Source organism: Cyprinodon tularosa, unplaced genomic scaffold (assembly GCF_016077235.1).
Source record: "Cyprinodon tularosa strain WSP-4 unplaced genomic scaffold, ASM1607723v1 ctg67, whole genome shotgun sequence".
Lineage (NCBI taxonomy): Eukaryota > Metazoa > Chordata > Actinopteri > Cyprinodontiformes > Cyprinodontidae > Cyprinodon > Cyprinodon tularosa.
This window is the reverse complement of record NW_024039418.1, coordinates 1,848,570-1,871,235: the sequence shown is the minus strand read 5'-3', so window position 1 is coordinate 1,871,235 and position 22,666 is coordinate 1,848,570. Positions and strand designations below refer to the sequence as shown.

At 38.3% G+C, this 22,666-nt stretch overlaps 1 protein-coding gene across 1 annotated transcript in view; it reads right to left on the bottom strand.

Moving 5' to 3' along the window:
* itfg1 (integrin alpha FG-GAP repeat containing 1) overlaps positions 1–22,666 on the bottom strand; it is a 282,738-nt gene that overhangs the window by 164,948 nt on the left and 95,124 nt on the right. Inside the window, exon 9 of the mRNA XM_038267323.1 lies at positions 21,342–21,436. Coding sequence (XP_038123251.1) covers positions 21,342–21,436 — 95 coding nt within the window. The remainder of the gene's footprint in view (positions 1–21,341; positions 21,437–22,666) is intronic.

Genomic DNA, 22,666 nt, shown 5'->3' with positions numbered 1-22,666 from the left:
ACGGCCTCATGGAACCAATCACCTCTGGTTAGTTTAGCTTATATAGGGGGTTTGTTCAACAGTGAGAGGATGTTTACATTGTGACTCTTCACACTCACTTTGTCTCCTCTTAAAATAATTTTATTCCACAATATTTGGGAAAATCTAATAATTTCTACTCCTCAGCTCTGACATTTAGCCTAAAGAATGGGAAGTTAAAGGTCCCGCTACATTATTTATGAATGTTTGGAACGGATTTCACTCCTGAATAATCAGCTCTAAATCGATTGGTAACTTGGTTATTTCTCTTGGTGGACAGCAGCAGTTGCTTTTTTAAAGGAGTCACAGTATTTTGGTATTTTACTCATATTTCTGAAACTGACCTTGAAGTTTAATCCATTTGAAAAGTTTTCCATTGTTTGTCTACATCATCTCCAGGTCTGTTACACAACAGGTATAACATTGAACAAGCAGCAACACTTCCAGAATGCCAGCAGGTGTGTCAACTCATCGTTTTGATTCTTTTTGGTGGAGAGAGAACGGAGTAATAGCAAGACAGGGCACTGTTAAAACCCATATATGAATTACATTAATCAAAGAGGACCAAAATTACACTTTGTGGATTTTTTCTGGTCTGAAGAAAGAGCCAAAAAAAAACAAAAAAAACAAACAAAAACAGTAAGGTGCAATATAAGCTCAATACCAGCACACACATTTAAACATGTTAAAGTCTAACTTGTGGGAGATGACTCCTTTGAGATTACCCCCATCTGTTCTAGACAACGTGCAAAAGTAATAGAAGGCATTTTGTGACTTATAAGAAGAGGAAGAATTATAGAAATATCACAACAAGATATTGATTTTGGATATTCAGTTCAATTCAGTTTATTTATATTGCGCATATCGACAACACGTCATCTCAAAGCACTTTAGAGATACAATACAACCAGATCATCCAGTCAAATGATTCAGAGTTTTCTATCTAAGGAAAACCAGCTGATTGCATCGACTCATTGACTTTTCAGCAAACCCTCACACTAAGCATGCTTGTAGCGACAGTGGAGAGGAAAAACCCCCTTTTAACAGGAAGAAACCTCCAGCAGAACCAGGATCAGTGTGAGCGGCCATCTGCCGAGGCCCACTGGGGTTCAACGAGACAGAAGCAGATATAGAAAAAAAAGCAGATACAAAAAGCAATTGTAAATCAGAAATTACGTCCAATATCTGCCAAAAAACGAATATTCAAATAAATCAGCCAGCATAGGGATGCACGATATAATCGGCCCCCTATCGGTATAGGCCTTAAAACTGAATATCGGACATCGGCCACCCCACCGATATTTAACCCGATATTTGATCAGCTTCTGAGTTTCTAAAGTCTAAAAAAAATATATACTACTTCTTCTTCTTCCTCAAAAACTTAAAAACTTCTAAAGATGAGGGAAAAAATATTGATACATTCAAATATCACAATATCTTCATATGCTGATATATTGCCATTTAAAAACACCATATCAATCTCTTTTACTAATGAAATATTGCTATATGTCATCGTTATGCTACGAAATCCCCCGAAAATTCACAAAATGTTGCCATATTTTTATATGTTGATATATTGACGCGGTATCGATCTATTTCACTAACAAAATCTCACAAGAATTTGCAAAATATCACGAGAGTTTGTAACAGAACGATGAAATTTCACGAGATTTTGAAAGTAAAATAGATTGATACCGCGTTTTTAAAAATCTATTTGATATCAGCATATGAAAATATATTTGAGTATATTATTTTTCAAAGTGTCAGAAATGGATAACAAAACTGCTATTTTCAATGACTACTTATTTTTGTCCAGCTTTAACATCGGTATCGATATCGGTTATCGGCTACATGAGTTTTAAAATATCGGCATATCGGATATCGGCCAAAATCCCAATATCATGCATCCCTAAGCCTGCATTTAAAATCTCTGCTAGTTAGCCGATAGAAACACTGATTTCTATAAGATTCGGGGCGACAGTGGCGTTGGATGTAGGAGCTTGCCCTGAAATCGAAGGATTGACGGTTCAAGCCCCGACTCAGACATTCAGTGTCGTTGTGTCGTTGGGCAAGTCTACTGATGGTGGTCAGAGGGCCCGGTGGCGCCAGTGTACGGCAGCCCCGCTTCTGTCAGTGAGCCCCAGGGCAATGTAGCTTGCCACCATCAGTGTGTGAGTGTGTGCATTAATGGGTGAATGAATGTAGTGTAAAGCGCTTTGGTCAAGTCTCCTGACTTGAATAAATGCGATATATAAGTACATGCCATTTACCAAAGTTGATCTAACTCATAGTTGATTTATAAGTCGGTCCGTTGTTCTCATAAAGTATGTTGTTGACTATTGCTCTGTTTCAGTAATGTCAATTAATGAAGTATTTTCTACTACGCTATTCTACACAATAAGTAAGTAAGTAGGTGATCCATGTTGATGCTGTATGTGGTCAATGTTGGTATCGTCAATATGCCAATATCTGTGTCGTATCAGAAATGAAAAGGCTTTATGTGGGCACCCATAGTATCAAATTATTATCTGAATCAGCTGACTTTAAAGAAAGGAGTTAGTCTGCAGCGGAAAATCAAGTTCATAGTTACGGCCGGTCATTTTACGACTCAACTGTATTCATGCAAAGGCAGTTTCATACACGTTGTCAGTTTAAGAAAAAATGGTTAAAGATATCAAATAACATACTTCTTATCATGACCTATTTTGTTAAATCAATTTTTTCCAACTAAGTCCTCAAGGCAAATACATCACAGGCCATTGCTTTACCTCAGAGTCCTTTGCTCTGCTCACACTTGCGCTATGACATTCCCTCTCAGGGGAACATGAGGCCCTTTGCTTATCAGCAGACCACTGTGCTGATGTAGGCCCTGAGGCAATCAGTGTACTGTCTGCTTCTTCTTTTTTTCTTTCTTTCTAAACACTGATTAGAAAAGGAGAGAGGAAAGCCCAGAGAATATCAACAAGATCGAGTCAATACGGCAGAAAATGTAGATACATACACAAGTGGAGTGTGTAACACGTTTCAGACTGAGGAGATCGTTTGAAGGTACTTCAGCATTAAAGCCATTTATAGAGAGATTGCGTCTTACTCTTTAGGTTATATTTTAGTTACTTCTGGTGTAAATCTCAATGAGAACAAAGGTTAATGGAAAAATGGATGAAATTATGAATTAAATTTTCGCAAAGTTAAAAATATGTCAAGATAAAAGCTTTTTACTCAGTTCATACATAGTGTTGTAATGCTGTTGTAATGTTCAACATAAAGCATTTGAGTAGTTTACCATTTACTCCACATCCTGCACCTGTTCCATCATATTTAAAGACTACACTTATTATCTTAGGCTTAGTGCGAGTTAATACATCCAGTGGTCCTTTCATGTCTCATCATCATGCTCTATTTCTGAACTTGGTTTTGTCCCAATTCCCTCTCATCTTGGATTCCAGGCCTGGCATCACTTACCATGCAGGCAAGATGAATAGTTATTAGATTTGTGAATTTACAAATTCCCAAAACTACATCTCGCCAGATGCCAACAGATGCGCTGGCCCCGAATACAGGATTGTTTTTAGCCAATGAAATGCAGTGACGTTTTTTGACATCAACCAGAAGCGGCAGAAGCCAAGCAAACATGGTTGCATACGTAAAGACTGCTATTGGGTTTGTTTTACCTGAAATACGCTCTATTTCTTATTCGAAAACACAGCAAAAATATGTGATTTGTGTCCTTTTGGATGTGAAGATGTACGGAGCCCCTAAAGGGACAAGGAGGGGAAAAAAAGAACTTTTGCGAGTTCCTGCAAAAGTATTGCGAGATTTTTTTTTTTTTTTTTTTTTTTAGCTCACCTTGAGAGTTTCTATTTTACCAGCTTTGGTTAATATAATTTACAACACATTTCTGCAGGGCAATTAGAAACAAAACTCTTAGGAATCACTGTTATTCCCTAATGAAGCAAAATGGTCAAAAATGCTTTCTACATCTCTTTGAATGTTTGAAAGAACCCATCTCATAATTCCTTTTTATGCTGTTGTATTTTATCTCATTTTGTCAATAGTCTTTTCATCATCTGCCTTTGTGCCATAAACTCTGACAAATGATGGTGGCCGATCTCGCAATACTTTTGCGAGATCTCGCAAAAGTATTGCTTGATCCCGCAAAAGTATTGCGAGATCTCGCACAAGTTTATTTTTTCCCTCCATGTCCCTTTAGGGGCTCCGTAGAATATGTCTGCACGTTGATCCTGGCTGGATTTGGTAAAAAAATTGATTTATCAGTTAAATCTGCCAGTTTTGAAACAAATCAAGAACATCCGTCATAGCTGGTACTGCTGCTGTGATTGGCTAATGGCTTCACATGAAGGGAGGTGCCACTCCGTAATTTAGCCAATTAGCTCCAAGAACTGTACCAAATGTCCCCCGTTTATGAACACTCTCCACAGGAGCCTTTTCAGGTGAAGACTGTGTAAAACCCGAATTAAACTACATGGATCAATCTGGCTTAGGCCAGGTTATGACATCACTTCCTGGTTTTCAAATCCGAGCCTAGCTATTGAATCTTCTGCCCATCTTTCTCTGGATTATTCTCTTTGCTGTCCTCTAACCAAGCTCTGTTTACCTGGTATACAGTTATGAGCTTTGTGGGTCTTTCGTGTCCCAGAGTTGGGGTTCATCTCAAGAGATTCCTTTGGTTCAATACACAACTTCTCTTACTGCATAGAGCCCTTTTCACTGTCAGGATTGGATGTCCACTGAGTCCATTCATTTTAAAGTCATGTACTCATTATTTTGTCCCCAATCCTTAAATGTCCATCTTTGTGGTTCCTGATTTGACCTGTTATCGTTCCAGAAGTCCCTGAAGAACATGGTTTCATTAAATTTCATGCTTGGGTTTATTTCAAGTTACTTTAAGTCAGACATTACAACCATTTAGGTATAAAATGGTGGGGAGACGCCTTCATTGGGTGAGAGACAGGGGGTGATCTTTCATATTGACTCTACTTGTCTTTGGTTTCAACAAAGAGATTGACACACAGTAAATGCGCTTTTTAATGCTCTCAAAATTGAGCTTAATACGAACCTAAACACAACACCTACAATACTGGGATACTTCTATATAAACTGAGACAGTGGGAGATTACCTACTGACAATGGTTTGTTCGGATAATTTGTGAGACTATAAAAGAGGCCTAAATCATAGGTCATCAGGCTTTTTCTGAAAACGTTTCAATAGCCAGTCGTAGGTCTTTGTTAATTATGTCGGCTCGAACTACGGCCACCATCGTTTGTCAGACTTTATGGCACAAAGGCAGATGATGAAAGACCATTGGCAAAATGAGATAAAATTCAACAGCATAAAAAGGAATTATGAGATGGGTTCTTTCAAACATTCAAAGAGATTTAGAAAGCATTATTGACCATTTTGCTTCATTAGGGAATAACAGTGATTCCTAAGAGTTTTGTTTCTAATTGCCCTGCAGAAATGGGTTGTAAATTATATTAATCAAAGCTGGTAAAATAGAAACTCTCAAGGTGAGCTAAAAAACAAAATAGAATAAAAAATATTCAACTTTTTACCCCAAATAGGCAGGAGTTTCCCTATTTTGCTATTTAATCAGTAAACACTGCAAAGTATTGGCATAATGTCAAGACTGCCGACTTTTTAGAAAGAATCAGTTGCTTTCTGATTTAACCACAGCCTGAATAACTAAAAAATGACTTTTTCAGGTTCAAATGTCAACAATATTAACTCCAGATTTAATGGAAACGTGTGTTTGTGTAAGTGGGTGAGAAAGCGTGTGTGAACATGTTGGCAAAGAGATCAAAACGACCTAGTTAATGGAGATGAAGGCGATGATGGGATCTGCGCTCGTGAGGTAATCTGATACCTTTAATGGTAGCGGGGAGAAGGATCCTGCATATAAATGGCATTTTATCTAACAGCGGGAAAACTCGGCGCAGTAATGACTTAACATGTGAATTAGTGCACAAGCATGCACATCTGCATGTGAAATCACACGCTAAACTTTACAGCGTGCATGTAGGAACATAGGAAAAAAGAAGGCTGTACGCTTAGGAAATAAATAAATAAATAATAGCTTTTCCGGCTTCGCTGATGACTAAAGTGAAAAAGCGACAGCATGCTCGCAGACTCCCATTGATTCGACTTGACGGAGAGAGCTCCCGCTTCATTAGGCCAAGAAATTAAAATGTGGGTGGCCTGTGGTGTAGGTGGGAGGTGTTGGGGGAGAGTGGATTTATGGGGTGATGTAGGGGGGTGCTGTAACGCTGTCAGACTAAGCTGTCCAAGGCTAAGTGAATAAAAAAAATAAATAAAAAGAAAACATAAAAAATAATGGCTTTTGGATACCCAGAAGTATAACGACTTTAAAGTTCATTACATTAAAATTGACTCTGAAAAACAGCAAGAGACGGAATGGAGGAGAAGGTGGAAACGGCACAGCGATGTTGCCACTGGCGACCTAGAGGTGGGCTTTAAGTCTGTAAATATGACACTGACTGTATGTCTTAATGCAACACATCAGAACAATAGAGGGTGAAACAAATGCAAAGCTCTGCAGGAAAACCTTCCTGAAATTCCCACTGATGATACTTTGACATTCACCCACATGGCCACTGTTGCATGACCTGAGTATTCGCCATAGCAACAACTCCTTACACTTGTTGTAATCCAGGGCTTTAGATTCCTGTGCATTGCCTCAATTTATGCTTCTAAAAATAGCCGGCTGCAGCTCAATCCTAAAATATATGAAAAAAACAAAGTAGCTGGTTAAATGTAATTCTTTATCTTTTGCAGTTTTCAGTTTTCCTACGTGTCACTTCAGAACCAAAAAGTTTAACTTCTTTTACTGAATGTTTATCTGACAGACCACTGAATGTATAACTGAATGCCCTGCTCCTTTTCCATGTATCCCTGGTCAAACACACCTGTATGGAGGACCAACTGTGCCATATTTAAAAATAAATACAGAAATAAATAAATGCTCAATAAATAAATAAGCATGCAATTAATTGCCAGCAAAAATACAATAAAAAAATAAATGTAAGAAGAAATTAAATGATAAAGTGAGACATAAATGTATATAACTCTTTTAATTAGCTTCTTTATTTATTAACCTTTGTAATATTTACCTTATTTAATTTTTTTGTCCTTTATAATCTTCAACTTTATTTTTTAATTACTTACATTTTTAAGAATTTATTTATGTGCATACTATAATATTTTTGTCTGTTTTATTCTTCCTTTTTTTTTTTTACCCTAGTTATTTCTTCCCAGCTAATTATTTCTGACTGTCGTATTTACATTTTTGTATGCATTTCTGCCTCATTATGCAAATAAGGAGGGGATGTGTCCTAGAGTCACCCTCTGCTCATTGGTTGGTTAGCATTTTACTGCATCGGTCGAATCTACAGGAGGAGAGGAGAGTCTGAAGTCGAGTCTGAAGTCTTTAGAACGTGAGTAGGGACTCGTGTTCTCACAAAGTATGTCCTTGGCGAGGACAAACTTTCCCAAACTTTGCCAAATACAACAAAAAATCGCCATCATAGCCAGCGGTCCTTCACACACAGCTATGCCGAGAGAGGGTCGCCGCGGACGGGCTGCCGTTAGCTTCGGAGCTCCGTTGGTTGCCGCGGTCCTCTCAAGTTCGGAACATTTTCTTTTAAATTACGCATTAAATCTGTGAATGGGCCATATGGTCATGCTTAAAAGTATAATGTTCTCGCCTTAAATAATCTTAAAACGTACTTTTATTGAACAAAAGCAACAGAAAAGAGAACATTTAACTTAGTACTCTGAGCTCTGTCAGTTAAGAAGATGGACCGCCAACCAATGAGCAGAGGGTGACTCTCTAGGACACACCCCCTCCTCATTTGCATAATCAGGCAGAAATGCAGACAGAAATGTAAAAAAGGCAGGCAGAAATAAATAGCGGCGAATAAATAACTAGGGTAAAAAAAATACAAAGGAAGAATAAAACAGACAAAAATATTATAACATGCACATAAATAAATACATAAAAATGTAAGTAATTAAAAAAATAAAGTTGAAGATTATAAAGGACAAAAAATATTACAAAGGCAAATAAATAAAGAAGCTAATTAAAAGAGTTATATACATTTACGTCTCACTGTAAAATTTAATTTCTACTTACATTCATTTGTTTATTGCATTTTTGGTGGCAATTAATTGTATGCTTAATTATTTATTGAGCATTTATTTATTTCTGTATTTATTTTTAAATATGGCACAGTTGGTCCTCCATACACTTGATCAATTGGCTCAATTACCTCCTCTGTGCGCAGTCAGCATCTCCAAAGTCTTGCCAGTGACCTGAACAGTTGACTCAGGTGCATTAAAGCAGGGAGACATCTAAATATGTGGAACACTTAAGTAGTGGATTTAAAGCACCCTGCACCCCGCGTTTGGTGCACACTCAAAAAACATCAACCTAAACACACCTCTCTTGCTAGAAACATGGTGGTGACAGCATCATGCTGAGGGGAGCTTTTCAGCAGGGCAAAGTTGGTCAGGGCTGAAAGACGTCTGTGTGAGTGAGTTTCAAACTCACAATCTCAAGATTCCAAGCTCTATGCCCTAACCACTAGGTCCACACCCCACCAAAAATATACTAATAAGCAACAAAAGTATTCATAAAGGATTTCATGTAAGATATAGTGGCTTCATTTGGACAACAGTACATTTCTGAATATTTTAGTAATGTGGTTAATTCAGTTTTATCTAAACAGGTTTAAATTGGCTGAAAGAGGTGGAATGAATTGTTATTTATAGGAAATATAAAAGCATCAATTTTAAGAAGTAAACAGTTTAAATAAAACTTCCACTAAAATACTCTAATGGTGAAGTTTTTCTTTTTCTCATAATCAAGTTATTTGGATGGAATAACATTTGGACCAGCGTTGCTCTTCATACGAGCCGTCCAATTCATCCTTAACATGCTGCCAAAGCAGCGACGGCCCACTGAGAGATGGACTTTTACTGAAGGTGCCCGCTTCAACCTGGCATCAGGATCTATGCAACCAAGCTGTAAAGCCCAGAAAAGTTCTAAAGCTACAATAAGGATGGAAGGAATGATCTTCACTTCTGTGGCTCGGTTGTTACAAGATGAGGCTTAAATCAAAGTCCTTTGTTTTATAGTTCCGTCAAGGCCAGATATCCGTAACATTATGGCTAAAATTAAATTCCTTATGGCAAGGAAAAAAATTCCTGAATCCAACTAAAATTTAGTTAAATCATTTTTCATCAGTCTTTGAATCAAAGAACACATTCAAGCTTCTTTAGGTAGAGTAGATCCTACAATGCCATATAAGGGCTTTTGGTACATACTGTACAGAAAACAAACAGTTTTCAAAAAAACAATTTTAGTAGCTTCTCTACTCAAAAATGAAGTTTGAGTAGATTTGTACAGCTTTTAAGTATATATATATATATATATATACAGTATATATTAGGGATGGAACGGTTTATGAAAACCGCCTGAACCGTTCGGTTCGATTCGCGTGTGTTGCGTTCGGTTCATGCGCTGCTCCTTTTTCTCATAGGCGAAGCGTTTACACTCCAGAGCAGAAGGTGGCGGTACTGCGACCAAAGCCAACCACCAGTAGTAAACAAGAAGAAGAAGAAGCAAAGCAGCGTAGCCGGGTGTAGCAGAAAAAAATCAGTTGTTGTGGAGAATTGTGTTGGACTGGCGAGTGGGAAAGAACAGGAGTTGGAAGACGCGCCAGCAGCACTTTATAGGTCTGCTGTATGGGACCACTTTGCATTTAGAGTGACCTACGATGACGGCGGAAAGAAAGTTGTGGATAAAAACAGTGTGCAAGCATTGTGCAACCCGTTTTGTTTATGCTTACAGCAACACGACCAACATGTCAGGCTAACAATCAACATATACCGAACCGAAAACCGTGACCACGAAACCGTGAACCGAACCGTTCCACCCCTAATATATATAGTGTCTGAATGCCTAGTGGATAAGAAAACAAGTGGACTCAAAATTTCCCACAATGCACCTTGAAAAGTAGTGATCATCCATGGTCGCTAGATAAGCAGGTATATTTATTATTCTTTTTTTTATATTTGTTTTGGGGCTAGGGTGAACAAAGATGGCGCAGGCACCGTGCAGGGAGGCACAGTCATGTGACCAACAGGGAGCAAAAAAGAGTGATTATATGTCCGAACGGTCAGTTAATTAAATTCACAATGAAGTCTACTTTAAAGTCCCCTCTCCATATAGTGATTGAGGGATTTACGGGTTAGGGCGGACGTTCAGAAACAGCCTTTTTTTACATGTGCAAAATTTCTGTGTTGGCCTAGTGGTTAGAGCAGTGCATTTGTGCTGTGAGAAGGTCGCAAGTACCCGGTTGATCCCCACAGCCTGCCTTCTGGGTCCCTGAGCAAGACCCTTAAAGGAATAGTACACCCAAAACATGATTAGCCTTCATTTTCAGTTTTGAACAACTGTCTGGTTTGGTCTGCCGCGGTTTCCGTAGACTCGTGAACGCGCTTTTAGGAAATCCTATACACTACTGTTTATGCTCTAAAAACATTCTAAATGACTTCGTTTCGAGGAAATTATGGACGCTACCCACTCAGGACACTTGGAATACATTGGACGAGCAGTATGGAGGAATATTGACACGTTTTTTGTGGACTTTTATGGACCTTTCTGCCTCGGGCGCCATAGACCTCCATTATTTGAATGTCAGCAGACAGCAAGAAGCCTCCCAGATCTCCAGATGCATTTGAGATATCAAAAAAGTACTCCAGAGTGTTGTTCAGCATGGGGGTGAGTAGAAAATGAAGGCTAATCATGTTTTGGGTGTACTATTCCTTTAATCCCCGATTGCTCCTCAGGCACCGCACAGTGGCAGCCCACTGCTCCCCAAAGGGATGGGTTAAGATGCAGAAGTGAATTTCTCCATTGAGAGATCAATCAGGTTTAATTACTTTTATTGTTTATTATCTCAAATCGGATCTACATCTTGATTGATCAGGAGTTCAAAATCTCTGTTTACATGAACTGCCTGTTTCATAACAAACCCGTACTCTTCCTTTCATCATGAACCTTAGCTACTCTTTGTGCCTGCCGCACACTTTCTTTTCCTGTTGTTGAGCTTGAAAAGTTCAGTCTAGGCAACTGGACGTGAAGTTTTCCTGAGGACATTTCGCCTCTCATCCAAGAGGCTTCTTCAGTTCTAACTAATGGGGGGCGGAGCACTGAGATGAATATACTGTAGGTGGAACAAATGGGGGAACAAATGGTACACTGAATATAAAAATCTGAGTGCTCCTTTCCACTAGTTAGAACTGAAGAAGCCTAATTAATTAGAAAACTAATTAATGTTCATGATTGTTCACACTTCTATAGAAGCAGTTTTTCAAAGCAACTGCATAAGTTGTCATGGGTTTCTAAATAAATCTAAGTGATAATGTTGCGCCAATGCCATTTTTTGGTCCCGATACCCGATACCTGGCTGTAAAGTATTTGCCGATATATTTATTCAATAATTGAGGAACAATAGAGTTTTTTTTATGGTAAAGTGTGTTTATTTTGTTAATATGGTTTTCATGCAACTAATGAGATTAATTAATCACAGAACCTGTAATTAACCCTATTAAGTTTTAATCACGCCCCACCACTAACGTCTATAGTTTAAAAGGTTAAAGACATCTAGATTAGTTAAATAAATAAAAAACTTAGACTATTTTGTACAATTGGTTTGTTTTAATATTAAAAGAAACAAATAAGCGGGGAATTTATTTTGGGTTTAATTAACATTTTAACTTTTTGTCAGAAAACCTTTAAATATATTTCTCCAAAATTATTGGGTTATTTATCTGCTTTATTAAATATATCTGTTAACAACAAGCATTGTGATGCATAAGCTTTGTTTACACTCAGCTGTGTTCAGGAGAAAAAATGAGGGCATTGGCCAAATGTTTTTAGCTCATGTTCTGAATTTACTTTCACTACAATTAACATAGAACTCTCCATCTAATGTTAATAAAAGTTAAGTGGTCATTTTTTAAGCTCTTGTTGTTTTGAGCATAAGCCAGCAGAAAAGAGCAGCAGGACCCCCTGCAGGTCTCATCCATTCTTTCTGGTTGGCTTTGACACGGAGCCAGGAGACATGGCTGGTAGCCAAACACTTGCTGCGTGGGTCACTCACTCTCTGCTGGCAGGTGGGCAGCGCGGGAGGATCAGGTTCTTAGAGCCGACACTCAACCAGCAATCAACAGACAGGATTAACACCTACTGTCTTTATTCATTCAGCATCGCTGTGATGGCAGCATGCGCAGCAACACAATAAGTGGTCTAGTAATTCTTTTTTATTTAAATATATCACTTTATATTTGTTTACCATATTGTTTTTTATTCTTTTTACTTATGATTTGGCATTGGTTGGCTATTTGGGTGCAAACATTTGGTTGAATCATTGTGCTAAATTTTTCTTGTATGACTTGTTTTGAACTAATACTTTTCCTGTGTGTTGCAGTTCCTATGAGGCTACCATGTGGGGTGGCTGGGCCAGTGAAGCAGGAGTCCCAGCTGCAAATTATCTCTGGCACCGAGACTTGTTTGGACTCTTCCACTCATTTTTAGAAGCAGCGGTTGACGTTAAGGATTTTTACCACTTGCCCAAAAGGCAAGTGACTTTCACATTTAATTTGCCCAGAAACAATTTTTACTTGCCCAGTATTATGTTTGATAAATATAGCTCCTAATATTCATTTTTATATATATATATCAATGAAACATGTTTGTTTTTTAAATGTTTTTTGTAATTCAGTATTTTTTAAGTTTCCAGGTTCCTGGTGTGTATCTGCATGCGTCAGATAATGAACTCAAACCTACATTACCGTGTTAACATGCTTTTCAATCCTTCCTGCACATTCTTTTCAAACTAAACTTTGCTTTAAACTGTTGTGTGCTTGGAAAAATATAAATTGTAATGTTAAAAATCTAAAAAAAACTTGACAGGTTAAAAACTTAAGATAAATCACAAGACAGAAGTCAATGTCACAAATGAATAACTTTTATTTTAGAGTCACGGTATGTTTATACAAGATAATACTATTAATATAATGTGACTTTTCTAGAGAATCATTATACATAGTTATTTTATACAGGGTTTCCACAGTCTGACATCATTTCAGAATTCCCTGACTTTTAACTGACTCAGGATTAGTTTTCCCTGACAAAATAAATGCAGCCATTTGTCGTTTTGGTAACTACATCAAAATTACCGCTAGGTGGACAAAAATCACGCAATCTGGCGGAAAATCACCTGGCTTTTTCAAATTATGCGAGAATGTGTACAAAACAACAAAAATGGCGCCGGCAACGCTTCTGGGTCGTTTTCATCGAATGTCGGTGATTTTAAAGTAATTTTAAGTGATAAATATTTTTTTTTTTGCGATCATTGCACTTGCCCGACGGGGAAATGCAATGAAATTTGTACTCTCCCGACAATAAAAACTACTTGCCCCGGGAGATTGGGCGATGGTTAACATCGAGCCCTGAGAAGATATGTGGGAAAGTTAGTTTTTTCCATTTTGTTAGGTGTTGGTTGTAATTAAAGTTAGAGAGCTTAATTAAATAAAAATATTTTAATTTAAATTAAATTATTAAAATATAATTGATTAAATTATTACATCATTTCCTATCAGTTTGCTCTTTTTGTTGTAGTTTTGTTTAGGTAAATGTTCCGTCTCGTGTCAAAATGGCCTGATGAGCCAGTATAGATGTTGCCCATGTGTGTCCGTTTGGCTACATTCACACTGCAGACCTTGATGCTTAATTCTGATTTTTTTTTCTTTTGTGAAATCTGATTTTTTTGCGTTGCTGTTCACATTTCCAAATATATGCAACTTGTATGTGATCTCCTGTGTGAACTGCAGTCATACAACCCAAGTGTCCCACATGCGCAGTAGAGGAAGCAATGGCGTCACAAGCCAGCGAGCTCTGCGTTTACGGAAGTAAACATGGATGGTGGAGCGAATCTAGCGATCTTTCCAAACCTTAAAAACTCAATCTTTTCAATATGGTTAAACATAAATACTGCTCTAAGCGTTATCATTGGTCATGGTGGTTGTTTTTCTTGCCGCTTCTTCATAGGAAGACGCAGAATAGCGACCTTTGTTAGGTATTAAAGGCGTTCAGGTCGGATGAATGCGACCTGGCCGTTCAGACGCAGGTCGCATTTGAAAGAATCAGATTCGTATCGGATTCAGGACCCAAGAGCCAAGTGGGCTGAGTCGGATTGGAAAAAAATCGGATCTGTGTTGCTCAGACAGCCATGAAAAGATCAGATCCAGGTCGCATATGGGCAAAAATAATCGGATTTGGGTCACTTCAGACTGCAGTGTGAACGTATCCTTAGTTGGGTCAATTAATAGTTAAATTACCTGTTTACTTTTTGTTGACCTCATTTTCATTTTGGGCCCAGATGTATGTTTAGAGTTCATAATCTTGTAAATAAATATTCAAACTTCCCTGTGCTTTTCTAATTTTTTTTCGTTCACAATCACTGAGTTCAAGTTATTTTACACTAAATATAAATTCCAGTTTAATAAAAAAAACAAAAAAAAAAAACTTTACTGGTCTTTGCATTAAAGTCACACGTATAATTTCCAATAAAAGGAAGATTATGAATGGATTCAAACATGAAAAAAAATAAAATAAAAACACTGCTTCACTGCATTATTAACCATGAGGAACATATAACAATACCATAAGTGTCATGGTCTCTGATATCTGCTTGTTTGTTGATAAGATGGTCTGTTTTGTGTGGCGGAAGCGAAAAGAAACACCCTGCCTACCTGCTAGAGCTTGGCTGACAGCTGTGTCACACAATTACGCTGCTGTCTGTGGTCATTATCCTGCTGTAAAACTGAGAGTGAGAGACTAAGAGAAAGAAAAGGTTATAGTGGCTAGAAATGAGATCAGCGTGTGGTTAGAAAGACCAAAGAAGGAAGCTGACTGCTCACCAACAGAAGCAGCAAACAACAGCTGGACTCACTGGGTGTATATTTCATCCCTCCTTAGCTTCTGAGATTATATACCATCCCTTAAATCATGTTGGTTTTTGCTTCTAATCTTATTGGTGTTTACATCCCAATTTTCGCTTTGTAAATATTGAGCTAATACAGTTGAGATTTGTCATAATTAGTGCAGTACTGTGTCTTTGAGAGGTGGATGACTCTCCTATGAGTGTTTAAAGGCTCTCTGCTGAAATAGGATGTATATAAGTGAGTCATTAGCAGCTTTACACAGAACTAACTGACAGTCTCTGTGCTGGAACAGGGATATGGGGGCTAAAACATGAGGGACACTGGTCCCTGAGGACCGCCCTCTAATTTAAAGGTTTAGTCATTTGAGGATTAGAGTTTTAAAAGTTTTCCACCCAATCAAGTGTGCAGATTGGGTCAAAGCTAAAGAAATGTTGAGGCATTTATGAATGCTGTCTAAAATGATTTCATCAACAGACCATAGCAGCAGGTTTCAGTTTAAATGAGAGAATTTCTGATGTGCCTGCAGCAGCAATGACAGACGGCTGCAGGTAAGAGCAATATGCCGCTTTATATCTGGTCTGAAGCAATTGACAAAAACCATGAACTTTAAAAATAGGAGGTGAAGAAACAGGTTTTTATATCAGAACTGGGGGGTAACTGAAAACGAACGACAGAGCAATCAGTCCGCGTTTGGTTCAACTAGTGGGAAATGGACATCTTCAACCTTCAGTCATTTGTGCTTTTGCTGCTTTGGTCTTTTTGTAAACAGCTTTTACAAACCCGCCTGGTCATCTTCTGATTTAACCAGAAGAAAACTGATGAATATCCTGAATCAGTTTGTTCAGGGGGTCATTATTAGCTGTATTCTATTGCTTTCATTCGGGAGCTGACCAGAAAGGCAAAATTACCATTAAAAATGGATGAAGATATAATCTTTTAAAAACATATTGTAAAATTACAAATAAGATTCCATAACACCTTTGTTTATAGATGCTGGAGATCGGCCTGTTTTCCAGTGTGGTCCTGTTTCTCTGACCGTGACTGACTGGATGTGCTCTCTTCATCCTCTGGCATGGGAGCTGGCTCGGAGCTCGTCTGCCTGGCTGTGTGTTTCCTGGATGGGGTCGCCTTCTACAGCTGCTTTTTCTATGTCTGCTTCTGTCTCCTTGAACCCCAGTGGGCCTCAGCAGATGGCCGCTCACACTGAGCCTGGTTCTGCTGGAGGTTTCTTCCTGTTAAGGGGGAGTTTTTCCTCTCCACTGTCGCTACAAGCATGCTTAGTGTGAGGGATTGCTGAAGAGTCAATGATTCGATGCAATCAACTGTTTTTCCTTAGATAGAAAACTTTGAATCAATCTGACTGGATGATCTGGTTGAACTGTAAAGAGCCTTGAGATGACATGTGTTGTGAATTGGCGCTATAGAAATAAACTGAATTGAATTGAACAAATAACTTATTGGCTGAGGCTTCAAAAAGACATATTTGTTAATAGGTGGAAACCGGCCATGACTATATTAACACAGTAAAACTTTTTTTTCTTTATTTTTTCTTTCTTTCTATTGTACTTTCTTATATTTACTTAAAGGAGAATTCCGGTTTTTAACACTTTTAGCCCATTTTCTGTAGTGTCCAGGATGAAATCGAATGATCAACACCAAAATTTTGACAATTGCTCCTGTCTCTGCTTTTTGGCTCATGCAGAATCCCCCCCTGGCTGCTTCAGAATGGCTTCCATAGAGCATGTCCGATAATGTCCTTAAAACAACCTTAGACCTTCTTTTTTTTAAATATGCTACTCACCGTGTCGTCAGCGCTGTTCAATGACGTTCCAAAAAAAGTTTCGTGAAGAAAAAACGTTCCTGTAGTGTTTTATTTAGCATTTTGTAAATCCTATTGAGTTCTGTTGGAATAGTCAATATTCCCCTGCCACCGGAAACGGAAATGGGGCCTGTTTACACAGTTGTAGTCTTTTCGCTTCACTCTGTGTACTCCGACGTCGAGGTGCTAACGTCTCTGTTAAACACTTTAAAAAACTCTGAAAATGGAATACGAAAGGTGGATTCTTGATTCTCGACGTCGGAGTACCCAGAGTGAAGCGAAAAGACTACAACTGTGTAAACAGGCCCCATTTCCGTTTCCGGTGGCAGGGGAATATTGACTATTCCAACAGAACTCAATAGGATTTACAAAATGCTAAATAAAACACTACAGGAACGTTTTTTCTTTACGAAACTTTTTTTGGAACGTCATTGAACAGCGCTGACGACCCGGTGAGTAGCATATTTAAAAAAAAGAACGTTTAAGGTTGTTTTAAGGACATTATCGGACATGCTCTATGGAAGCCATTCTGAAGCAGCCAGGGGGGGATTCTGCTTGAGCCAAATAGCAGAGACAGGACCAATTGTCAAAAGTTTGGTGTCGATCATTCGATTTCATCCTGGACACTAAAGAAAATGGGCTAAGTGTTAAAAACCGAACTTCCCCTTTAATATTTTCTATTTAATTTTTATTCCATTGCTGCTGCTTATTTAATTACCAACTACATTTATGTTTGTAAGTTACTTATGTTTAACCATGTGACCTACTTTACTTGTAAGCCTAACTCGTTGTATATACTTCCAAAGTTTTGTTCTTTTTTAAGTATACCATATAGAGCAGCAGCCTGAATGTGGACTTGTATGTATATGTCTGTGTAAGTTGCAGAAATTTAAATAATAAAAAAAAAAAAAAAGACAATTGTAGATTTTAAAATGCATAAAGCAAGACAATAAATGTTGCAAACAGCTGTGGAGGTTAAAGAGAAATAGGTTTGCTCCTCACTGCGCCCACTATCGCCTCCATCGGTCTTTCTTCGACAGTAATGACTGTCTCTCACACACAACAACAAAGTACACAACATGTGTTTACTTCATCAATCAGAGCTGATAAGTCCTCCCTTCTTGCCTTCACTCCTTTCAATCATTGTTTTCGTGCTGAGAGGCAAAACATGCAGGGAACTCATCCACACAGTGCACATCTCTGAGGTTTGGCATATTTATTATGTGAAAGTGTGGGAGGTCATGGCCAAAAGCCTGTAATATATCTGCTCTAGAATCAAAAATGAGTGAATGGCAGCTCTCTAGTTTAAAAAATAAAAAACGGCAGAAGGAAGGGGATCCCCCTGCCAAGAAGTAGACCTAACAAAGAGAATCTCACAGACTCTTCGTAGGTGGTGGTGGAGAGCAAAAACTTTTTTGTGAACATGTTTTGTTTATGCGCTGCTTTAGATTTTTGTCATGCAGTCAATAAAACTACATGGGTGCGTGTTTGTGCAAATCTGTCATATTTTTATTGTTCCAAAAACAAAAGTGAAGTACGGAATCAGCACCAAACCTCCTGCAGCGAGCCACATGGCTGCTGGCTTCCTGAAATAGACGACGGTAATAGGAGAGAACCAGTTAATGCATCGTAGGGAGATATCTGCAGACCTGGGATTCAAAATGAAAATTGCTTACAAAATAGAAATATTCTCATAGGTTTGTTCTGAATGTAAAGGAACAGCTGCATTTTATTTAAAGGGGAACTTTCTTTCTTTTTTTTTTTTTTTACATTGGGCCCTTGACTTTACAGGCAAACCTGTGGCAAGCCGGGCGATGGGAAAGAAGGAGAAGACCATGAGAAAAAGAGAGCAGAGAAAGTGTGGACTGCTGGAAGAACTGCGGTGAACTGGTGAAAGAAAAGTGAAATGGCGTGCTCAAAGATGACCCTGCACATTTAGAGGATGTTTGGCTCAACCTGCTGCTGTGAAGCAGGATTCTCCACCATGAACAGAATCAAAAATACAGTCAGGTCCATAAATATTGGGACATCAACACAATTCTAATCTTTTTGGCTCTATACACCACCACAATGGATTTGAAATGAAACAAACAAGATTTGCTTTATCTGCAGACTTTCAGCTTTAATTTGAGGGTATTTACATTCAAATCAGATGAACGGTGTAGGAATTACAACAGTGTGTATATGTGCCTGCCACTTTTTAAGGGACCAAAAGTAATGGGACAATCTGCTGTTCAGCTGTTCCATGGCCAGGTGTGTGTTATTCCCTCATTATCCCATTTACAAGGAGCAGATAAAAGGTCCAGAGTTCATTTTAAGTCTGCTATTTGCATTTGGAATCTGTTGCTGTCAACTGTCAATATGAGATCTAAAGAGCTGTCGCTATCAGTGAAGCAAGCCATCATTAGGCTGAAAAATCAAAACAAACCCATCAGAGAGATAGCTAAAACATTAGGTGTGGCCAAATCAAGTGTTTGGAACATTCTTAAGAAGAAAGAACGCACCGGTGAGCTCAGCAACACCAAAAGACCCGGAAGACCACGGAAAACCACTGTGGTGGATGACCGAAAAATTCTTTCCCTGGTGAAGAAAAAACCCTTCACAACAGTTGGCCAGATCAAGAACACTCTCCAGGAGGTAGGTGTATGTGTGTCAAAGTCAACAATCAAGAGAAGACTTCACCAGAGTGAATACAGAGGGTTTACCACAAGATATAAACCATTGGTGAGCCTCAAAAACTGGAAGGCCAGATTAGAGTTTGCCAAACAACATCTAAAAAAGCCTTCACAGTTCTGGAACAACATCCTTTGGACGGATGAGACCAACATCAACTTGTACCAGAGTGATGGAGAGAGAAGAGTGTGGAGAAGGAAAGGAACTGCTCATGATTCAAAGCATACACCTCATCAGTGAAGCATTGTGGTGTTAGTGTCATGGCGTGGGCATGTATGGCTGCCAATAGAACTGGTTCTCTTGTATTTATTGATGATGTGACTGCTGACAAAAGCAGCAGGATGAATTCTGAAGTGTTTCGGGCAATATTATCCGCTCATATTCAGCCAAATGCTTCAGAACTCATTGGACGGCGCTTCACAGTGCAGATGGACAATGACCCAAAGCATACCGCGAAAGCAACCAAAGAGTTTTGTAAGGGAAAGAAGTGGAATGTTATGCAATGGCCAAGTCAATCACCTGACCTGAATCCGATTGAGCATGCATTTCACTTGCTGAAGACAAAACTGAAGGGAAAATGCCCCAAGAACAAGCAGGAACTGAAGACTGTTGCAGTAGAGGCCTGGCAGAGCATCACCAGGGATGAAACCCAGCGTCTGGTGATGTCTATGCCTTCCAGACTTCAGGCTGTAATTGACTGTAAAAGATTTGCAACCAAGTATTAAAAAGTGAAAGTTTGATTTATGATTATTAATCTGTCCCATTACTTTTGGTCCCTTAAAAAGTGGCAGGCACATATACACACTGTTGTAATTCCTACACTGTTCATCTGATTTGGATGTAAATACCCTCAAATTAAAGCTGAAAGTCTGCAGATAAAGCAAATCTTGTTTGTTTCATTTCAAATCCATGGTGGTGCTGTATAGAGCCAAAAAGATTAGAATTGTGTTGATGTCCCAATATTTATGGACCTGACTGTAAATCTGGATCCAGGCTCAGAATGAGCACCTTGATATGTGCTTGAGAATGGCTTAGTCTCCATTCAAACCCAGGTTTAAAGCCTTGCAGGGCAGCCTAAAGCCCACTGCCAACATTAAGACAGAAAAAAGAAAGGAAAAAAGTAACGCTCAGTTCAGGTGTTTTATAAAAACAGTGAGTCAGGTAATTATCTATATACCAAAATGAACGTTTGTTGTTCTCTACTTCAAAAACTATTTAGATTTTATTATGGAAAAATGTTCTGTTTTTATATTTTTCATTTAAAATTTCAATGTATAACATGGATGCATGAAAATCTGCATTTTATTTCAGTGTAAAATTCTGTTTAAAGTAACGGATTGTAATTAAAAATGTCTCCGGACCTTTAATAGTTGATGATTTTCTTTATTCGGACCCCTCTGATTTTTTATTGGTTACCCCTAGTTTAAAGGAAAATACCAAAAATACTGCAACACATTACAGTCCTCAACAGTCTGTCAGTCATTTAGGAAGCTCCTTAGTAAACAGAAGTCATTTAGGAAACAAAATAAGGGAAGAATTATATAAAATGAACAATTTACTTTCAACAAAAGCACAACTTATGGCTTTATGTTTGTGAAATGCTTACTTCATGGATCCTCTCTCTGCTGGCATCCAAAGATCCAACTGTAGACTTAAAAACTCACTAACAAGGTAAAAAATTACCTAGGAATGTCAACCGATCGCATGACACCAGGTTATGAGGCATCAAAGAAGGAGGATAAGGTAGGTAGAAAATGAGGAATAGTGTTGTGTTTGTACCTCTTTGGAAGTCCGCTTGGCAGCGTAGATGATACTCTGCTGACAGGCATCATCTAAACATGCAGGGAGAAGGTGGTCCTGATAGCCATCACCATCTGCCAGAATAAAACACAAAGTTAGATCAGGGGATAAAAACGCAACTCTGAGCCAAAAGGAAAAGAGTGATACTCCAAACAGGTGCTATTTTAATACTTTTCCTCCATCTCAATTTGTTCTGCTCTGACTTTGAGAGCAGCGCTGTTTCAGACAACAAAGGAGCTGCTGCTATTTTTTTTCTTCCCATTTTCCCAACTAGATCACAAGAACACCTGCTTGTTTTCGACAAGCTGCGCCCGTCGCTTTGATGTCTTTCAATAATGTCTCTAGAATTGAACCATAAGTTCCATTTTTTTCTGCATTTCATTGATACTAATTGATCTCAGGATTATAAAATGCAGGATTCATTCAGAGTAGAAATGTTTAAAGAGGTTACCCAGAACCCAAAGGCCTAGTTAGACTGAGTTTAGCTCCGGCTTCCATAAAAAGCAACAAAATTCTAATTAAGTGAGGATTTTTTTTTTAAATCACGGCGTTTAATAGGATTTAAAGCTGCAATTAAACACGCCATTATAACCCTCAATGATTTTTAAAAGCCAGGATGGGAAGCACCAGAAAGAAATCTGAAATAGAAATGATTTTAAGCTCGAAGGATGTTAACATCCTGGCAACAATGCACCAATGCATAAATCCACAGAGCAAAGAAGACTGAAACTTTACTCCTGGACACACATTAACACTGACTCCTGGAAAACCCTGGAGCGGAATAAAAGCTTCTTTACCGCAGTGGACTGACTGCAAAGCCATAAAAAATATTCTGCTGGAAATAGTCTTCAAAACAAATAAAGACTGCTTTATTAGTAATTATTGAAATTTGAGAGTAATCATAAATATTGAGTAGATCAGTTTCTGTGAGAACTCAAGCTGAATCCTTCAGACATAAAAACATAAAATACGGATTTAAAATTTCTTCATGAAAATAAGGGATTTCCTGATATAACATTTTCATGTCCGATACCGGACATGTTCACAAGTCATTTTTTGCAAGTCCAAGTAAAGTCTCAAGTCTTGAGAAGGCCTGTCACAATTATCAGTTAATCGCACAATAAATTCTAATCACTCGATTAATTATAATAAGTGCAATAATTTGCGTGCTTTCTTGTTTCTCCTTGTGTTTTCATCTCCGTCACTGAGACGGTATAGCTTAAAGGTTACTATTATATCTGTGGAATGATCATTATCTTGAACTGGTAAATGAAAAATACAATTTAAAAAAGCAAACGCAATTT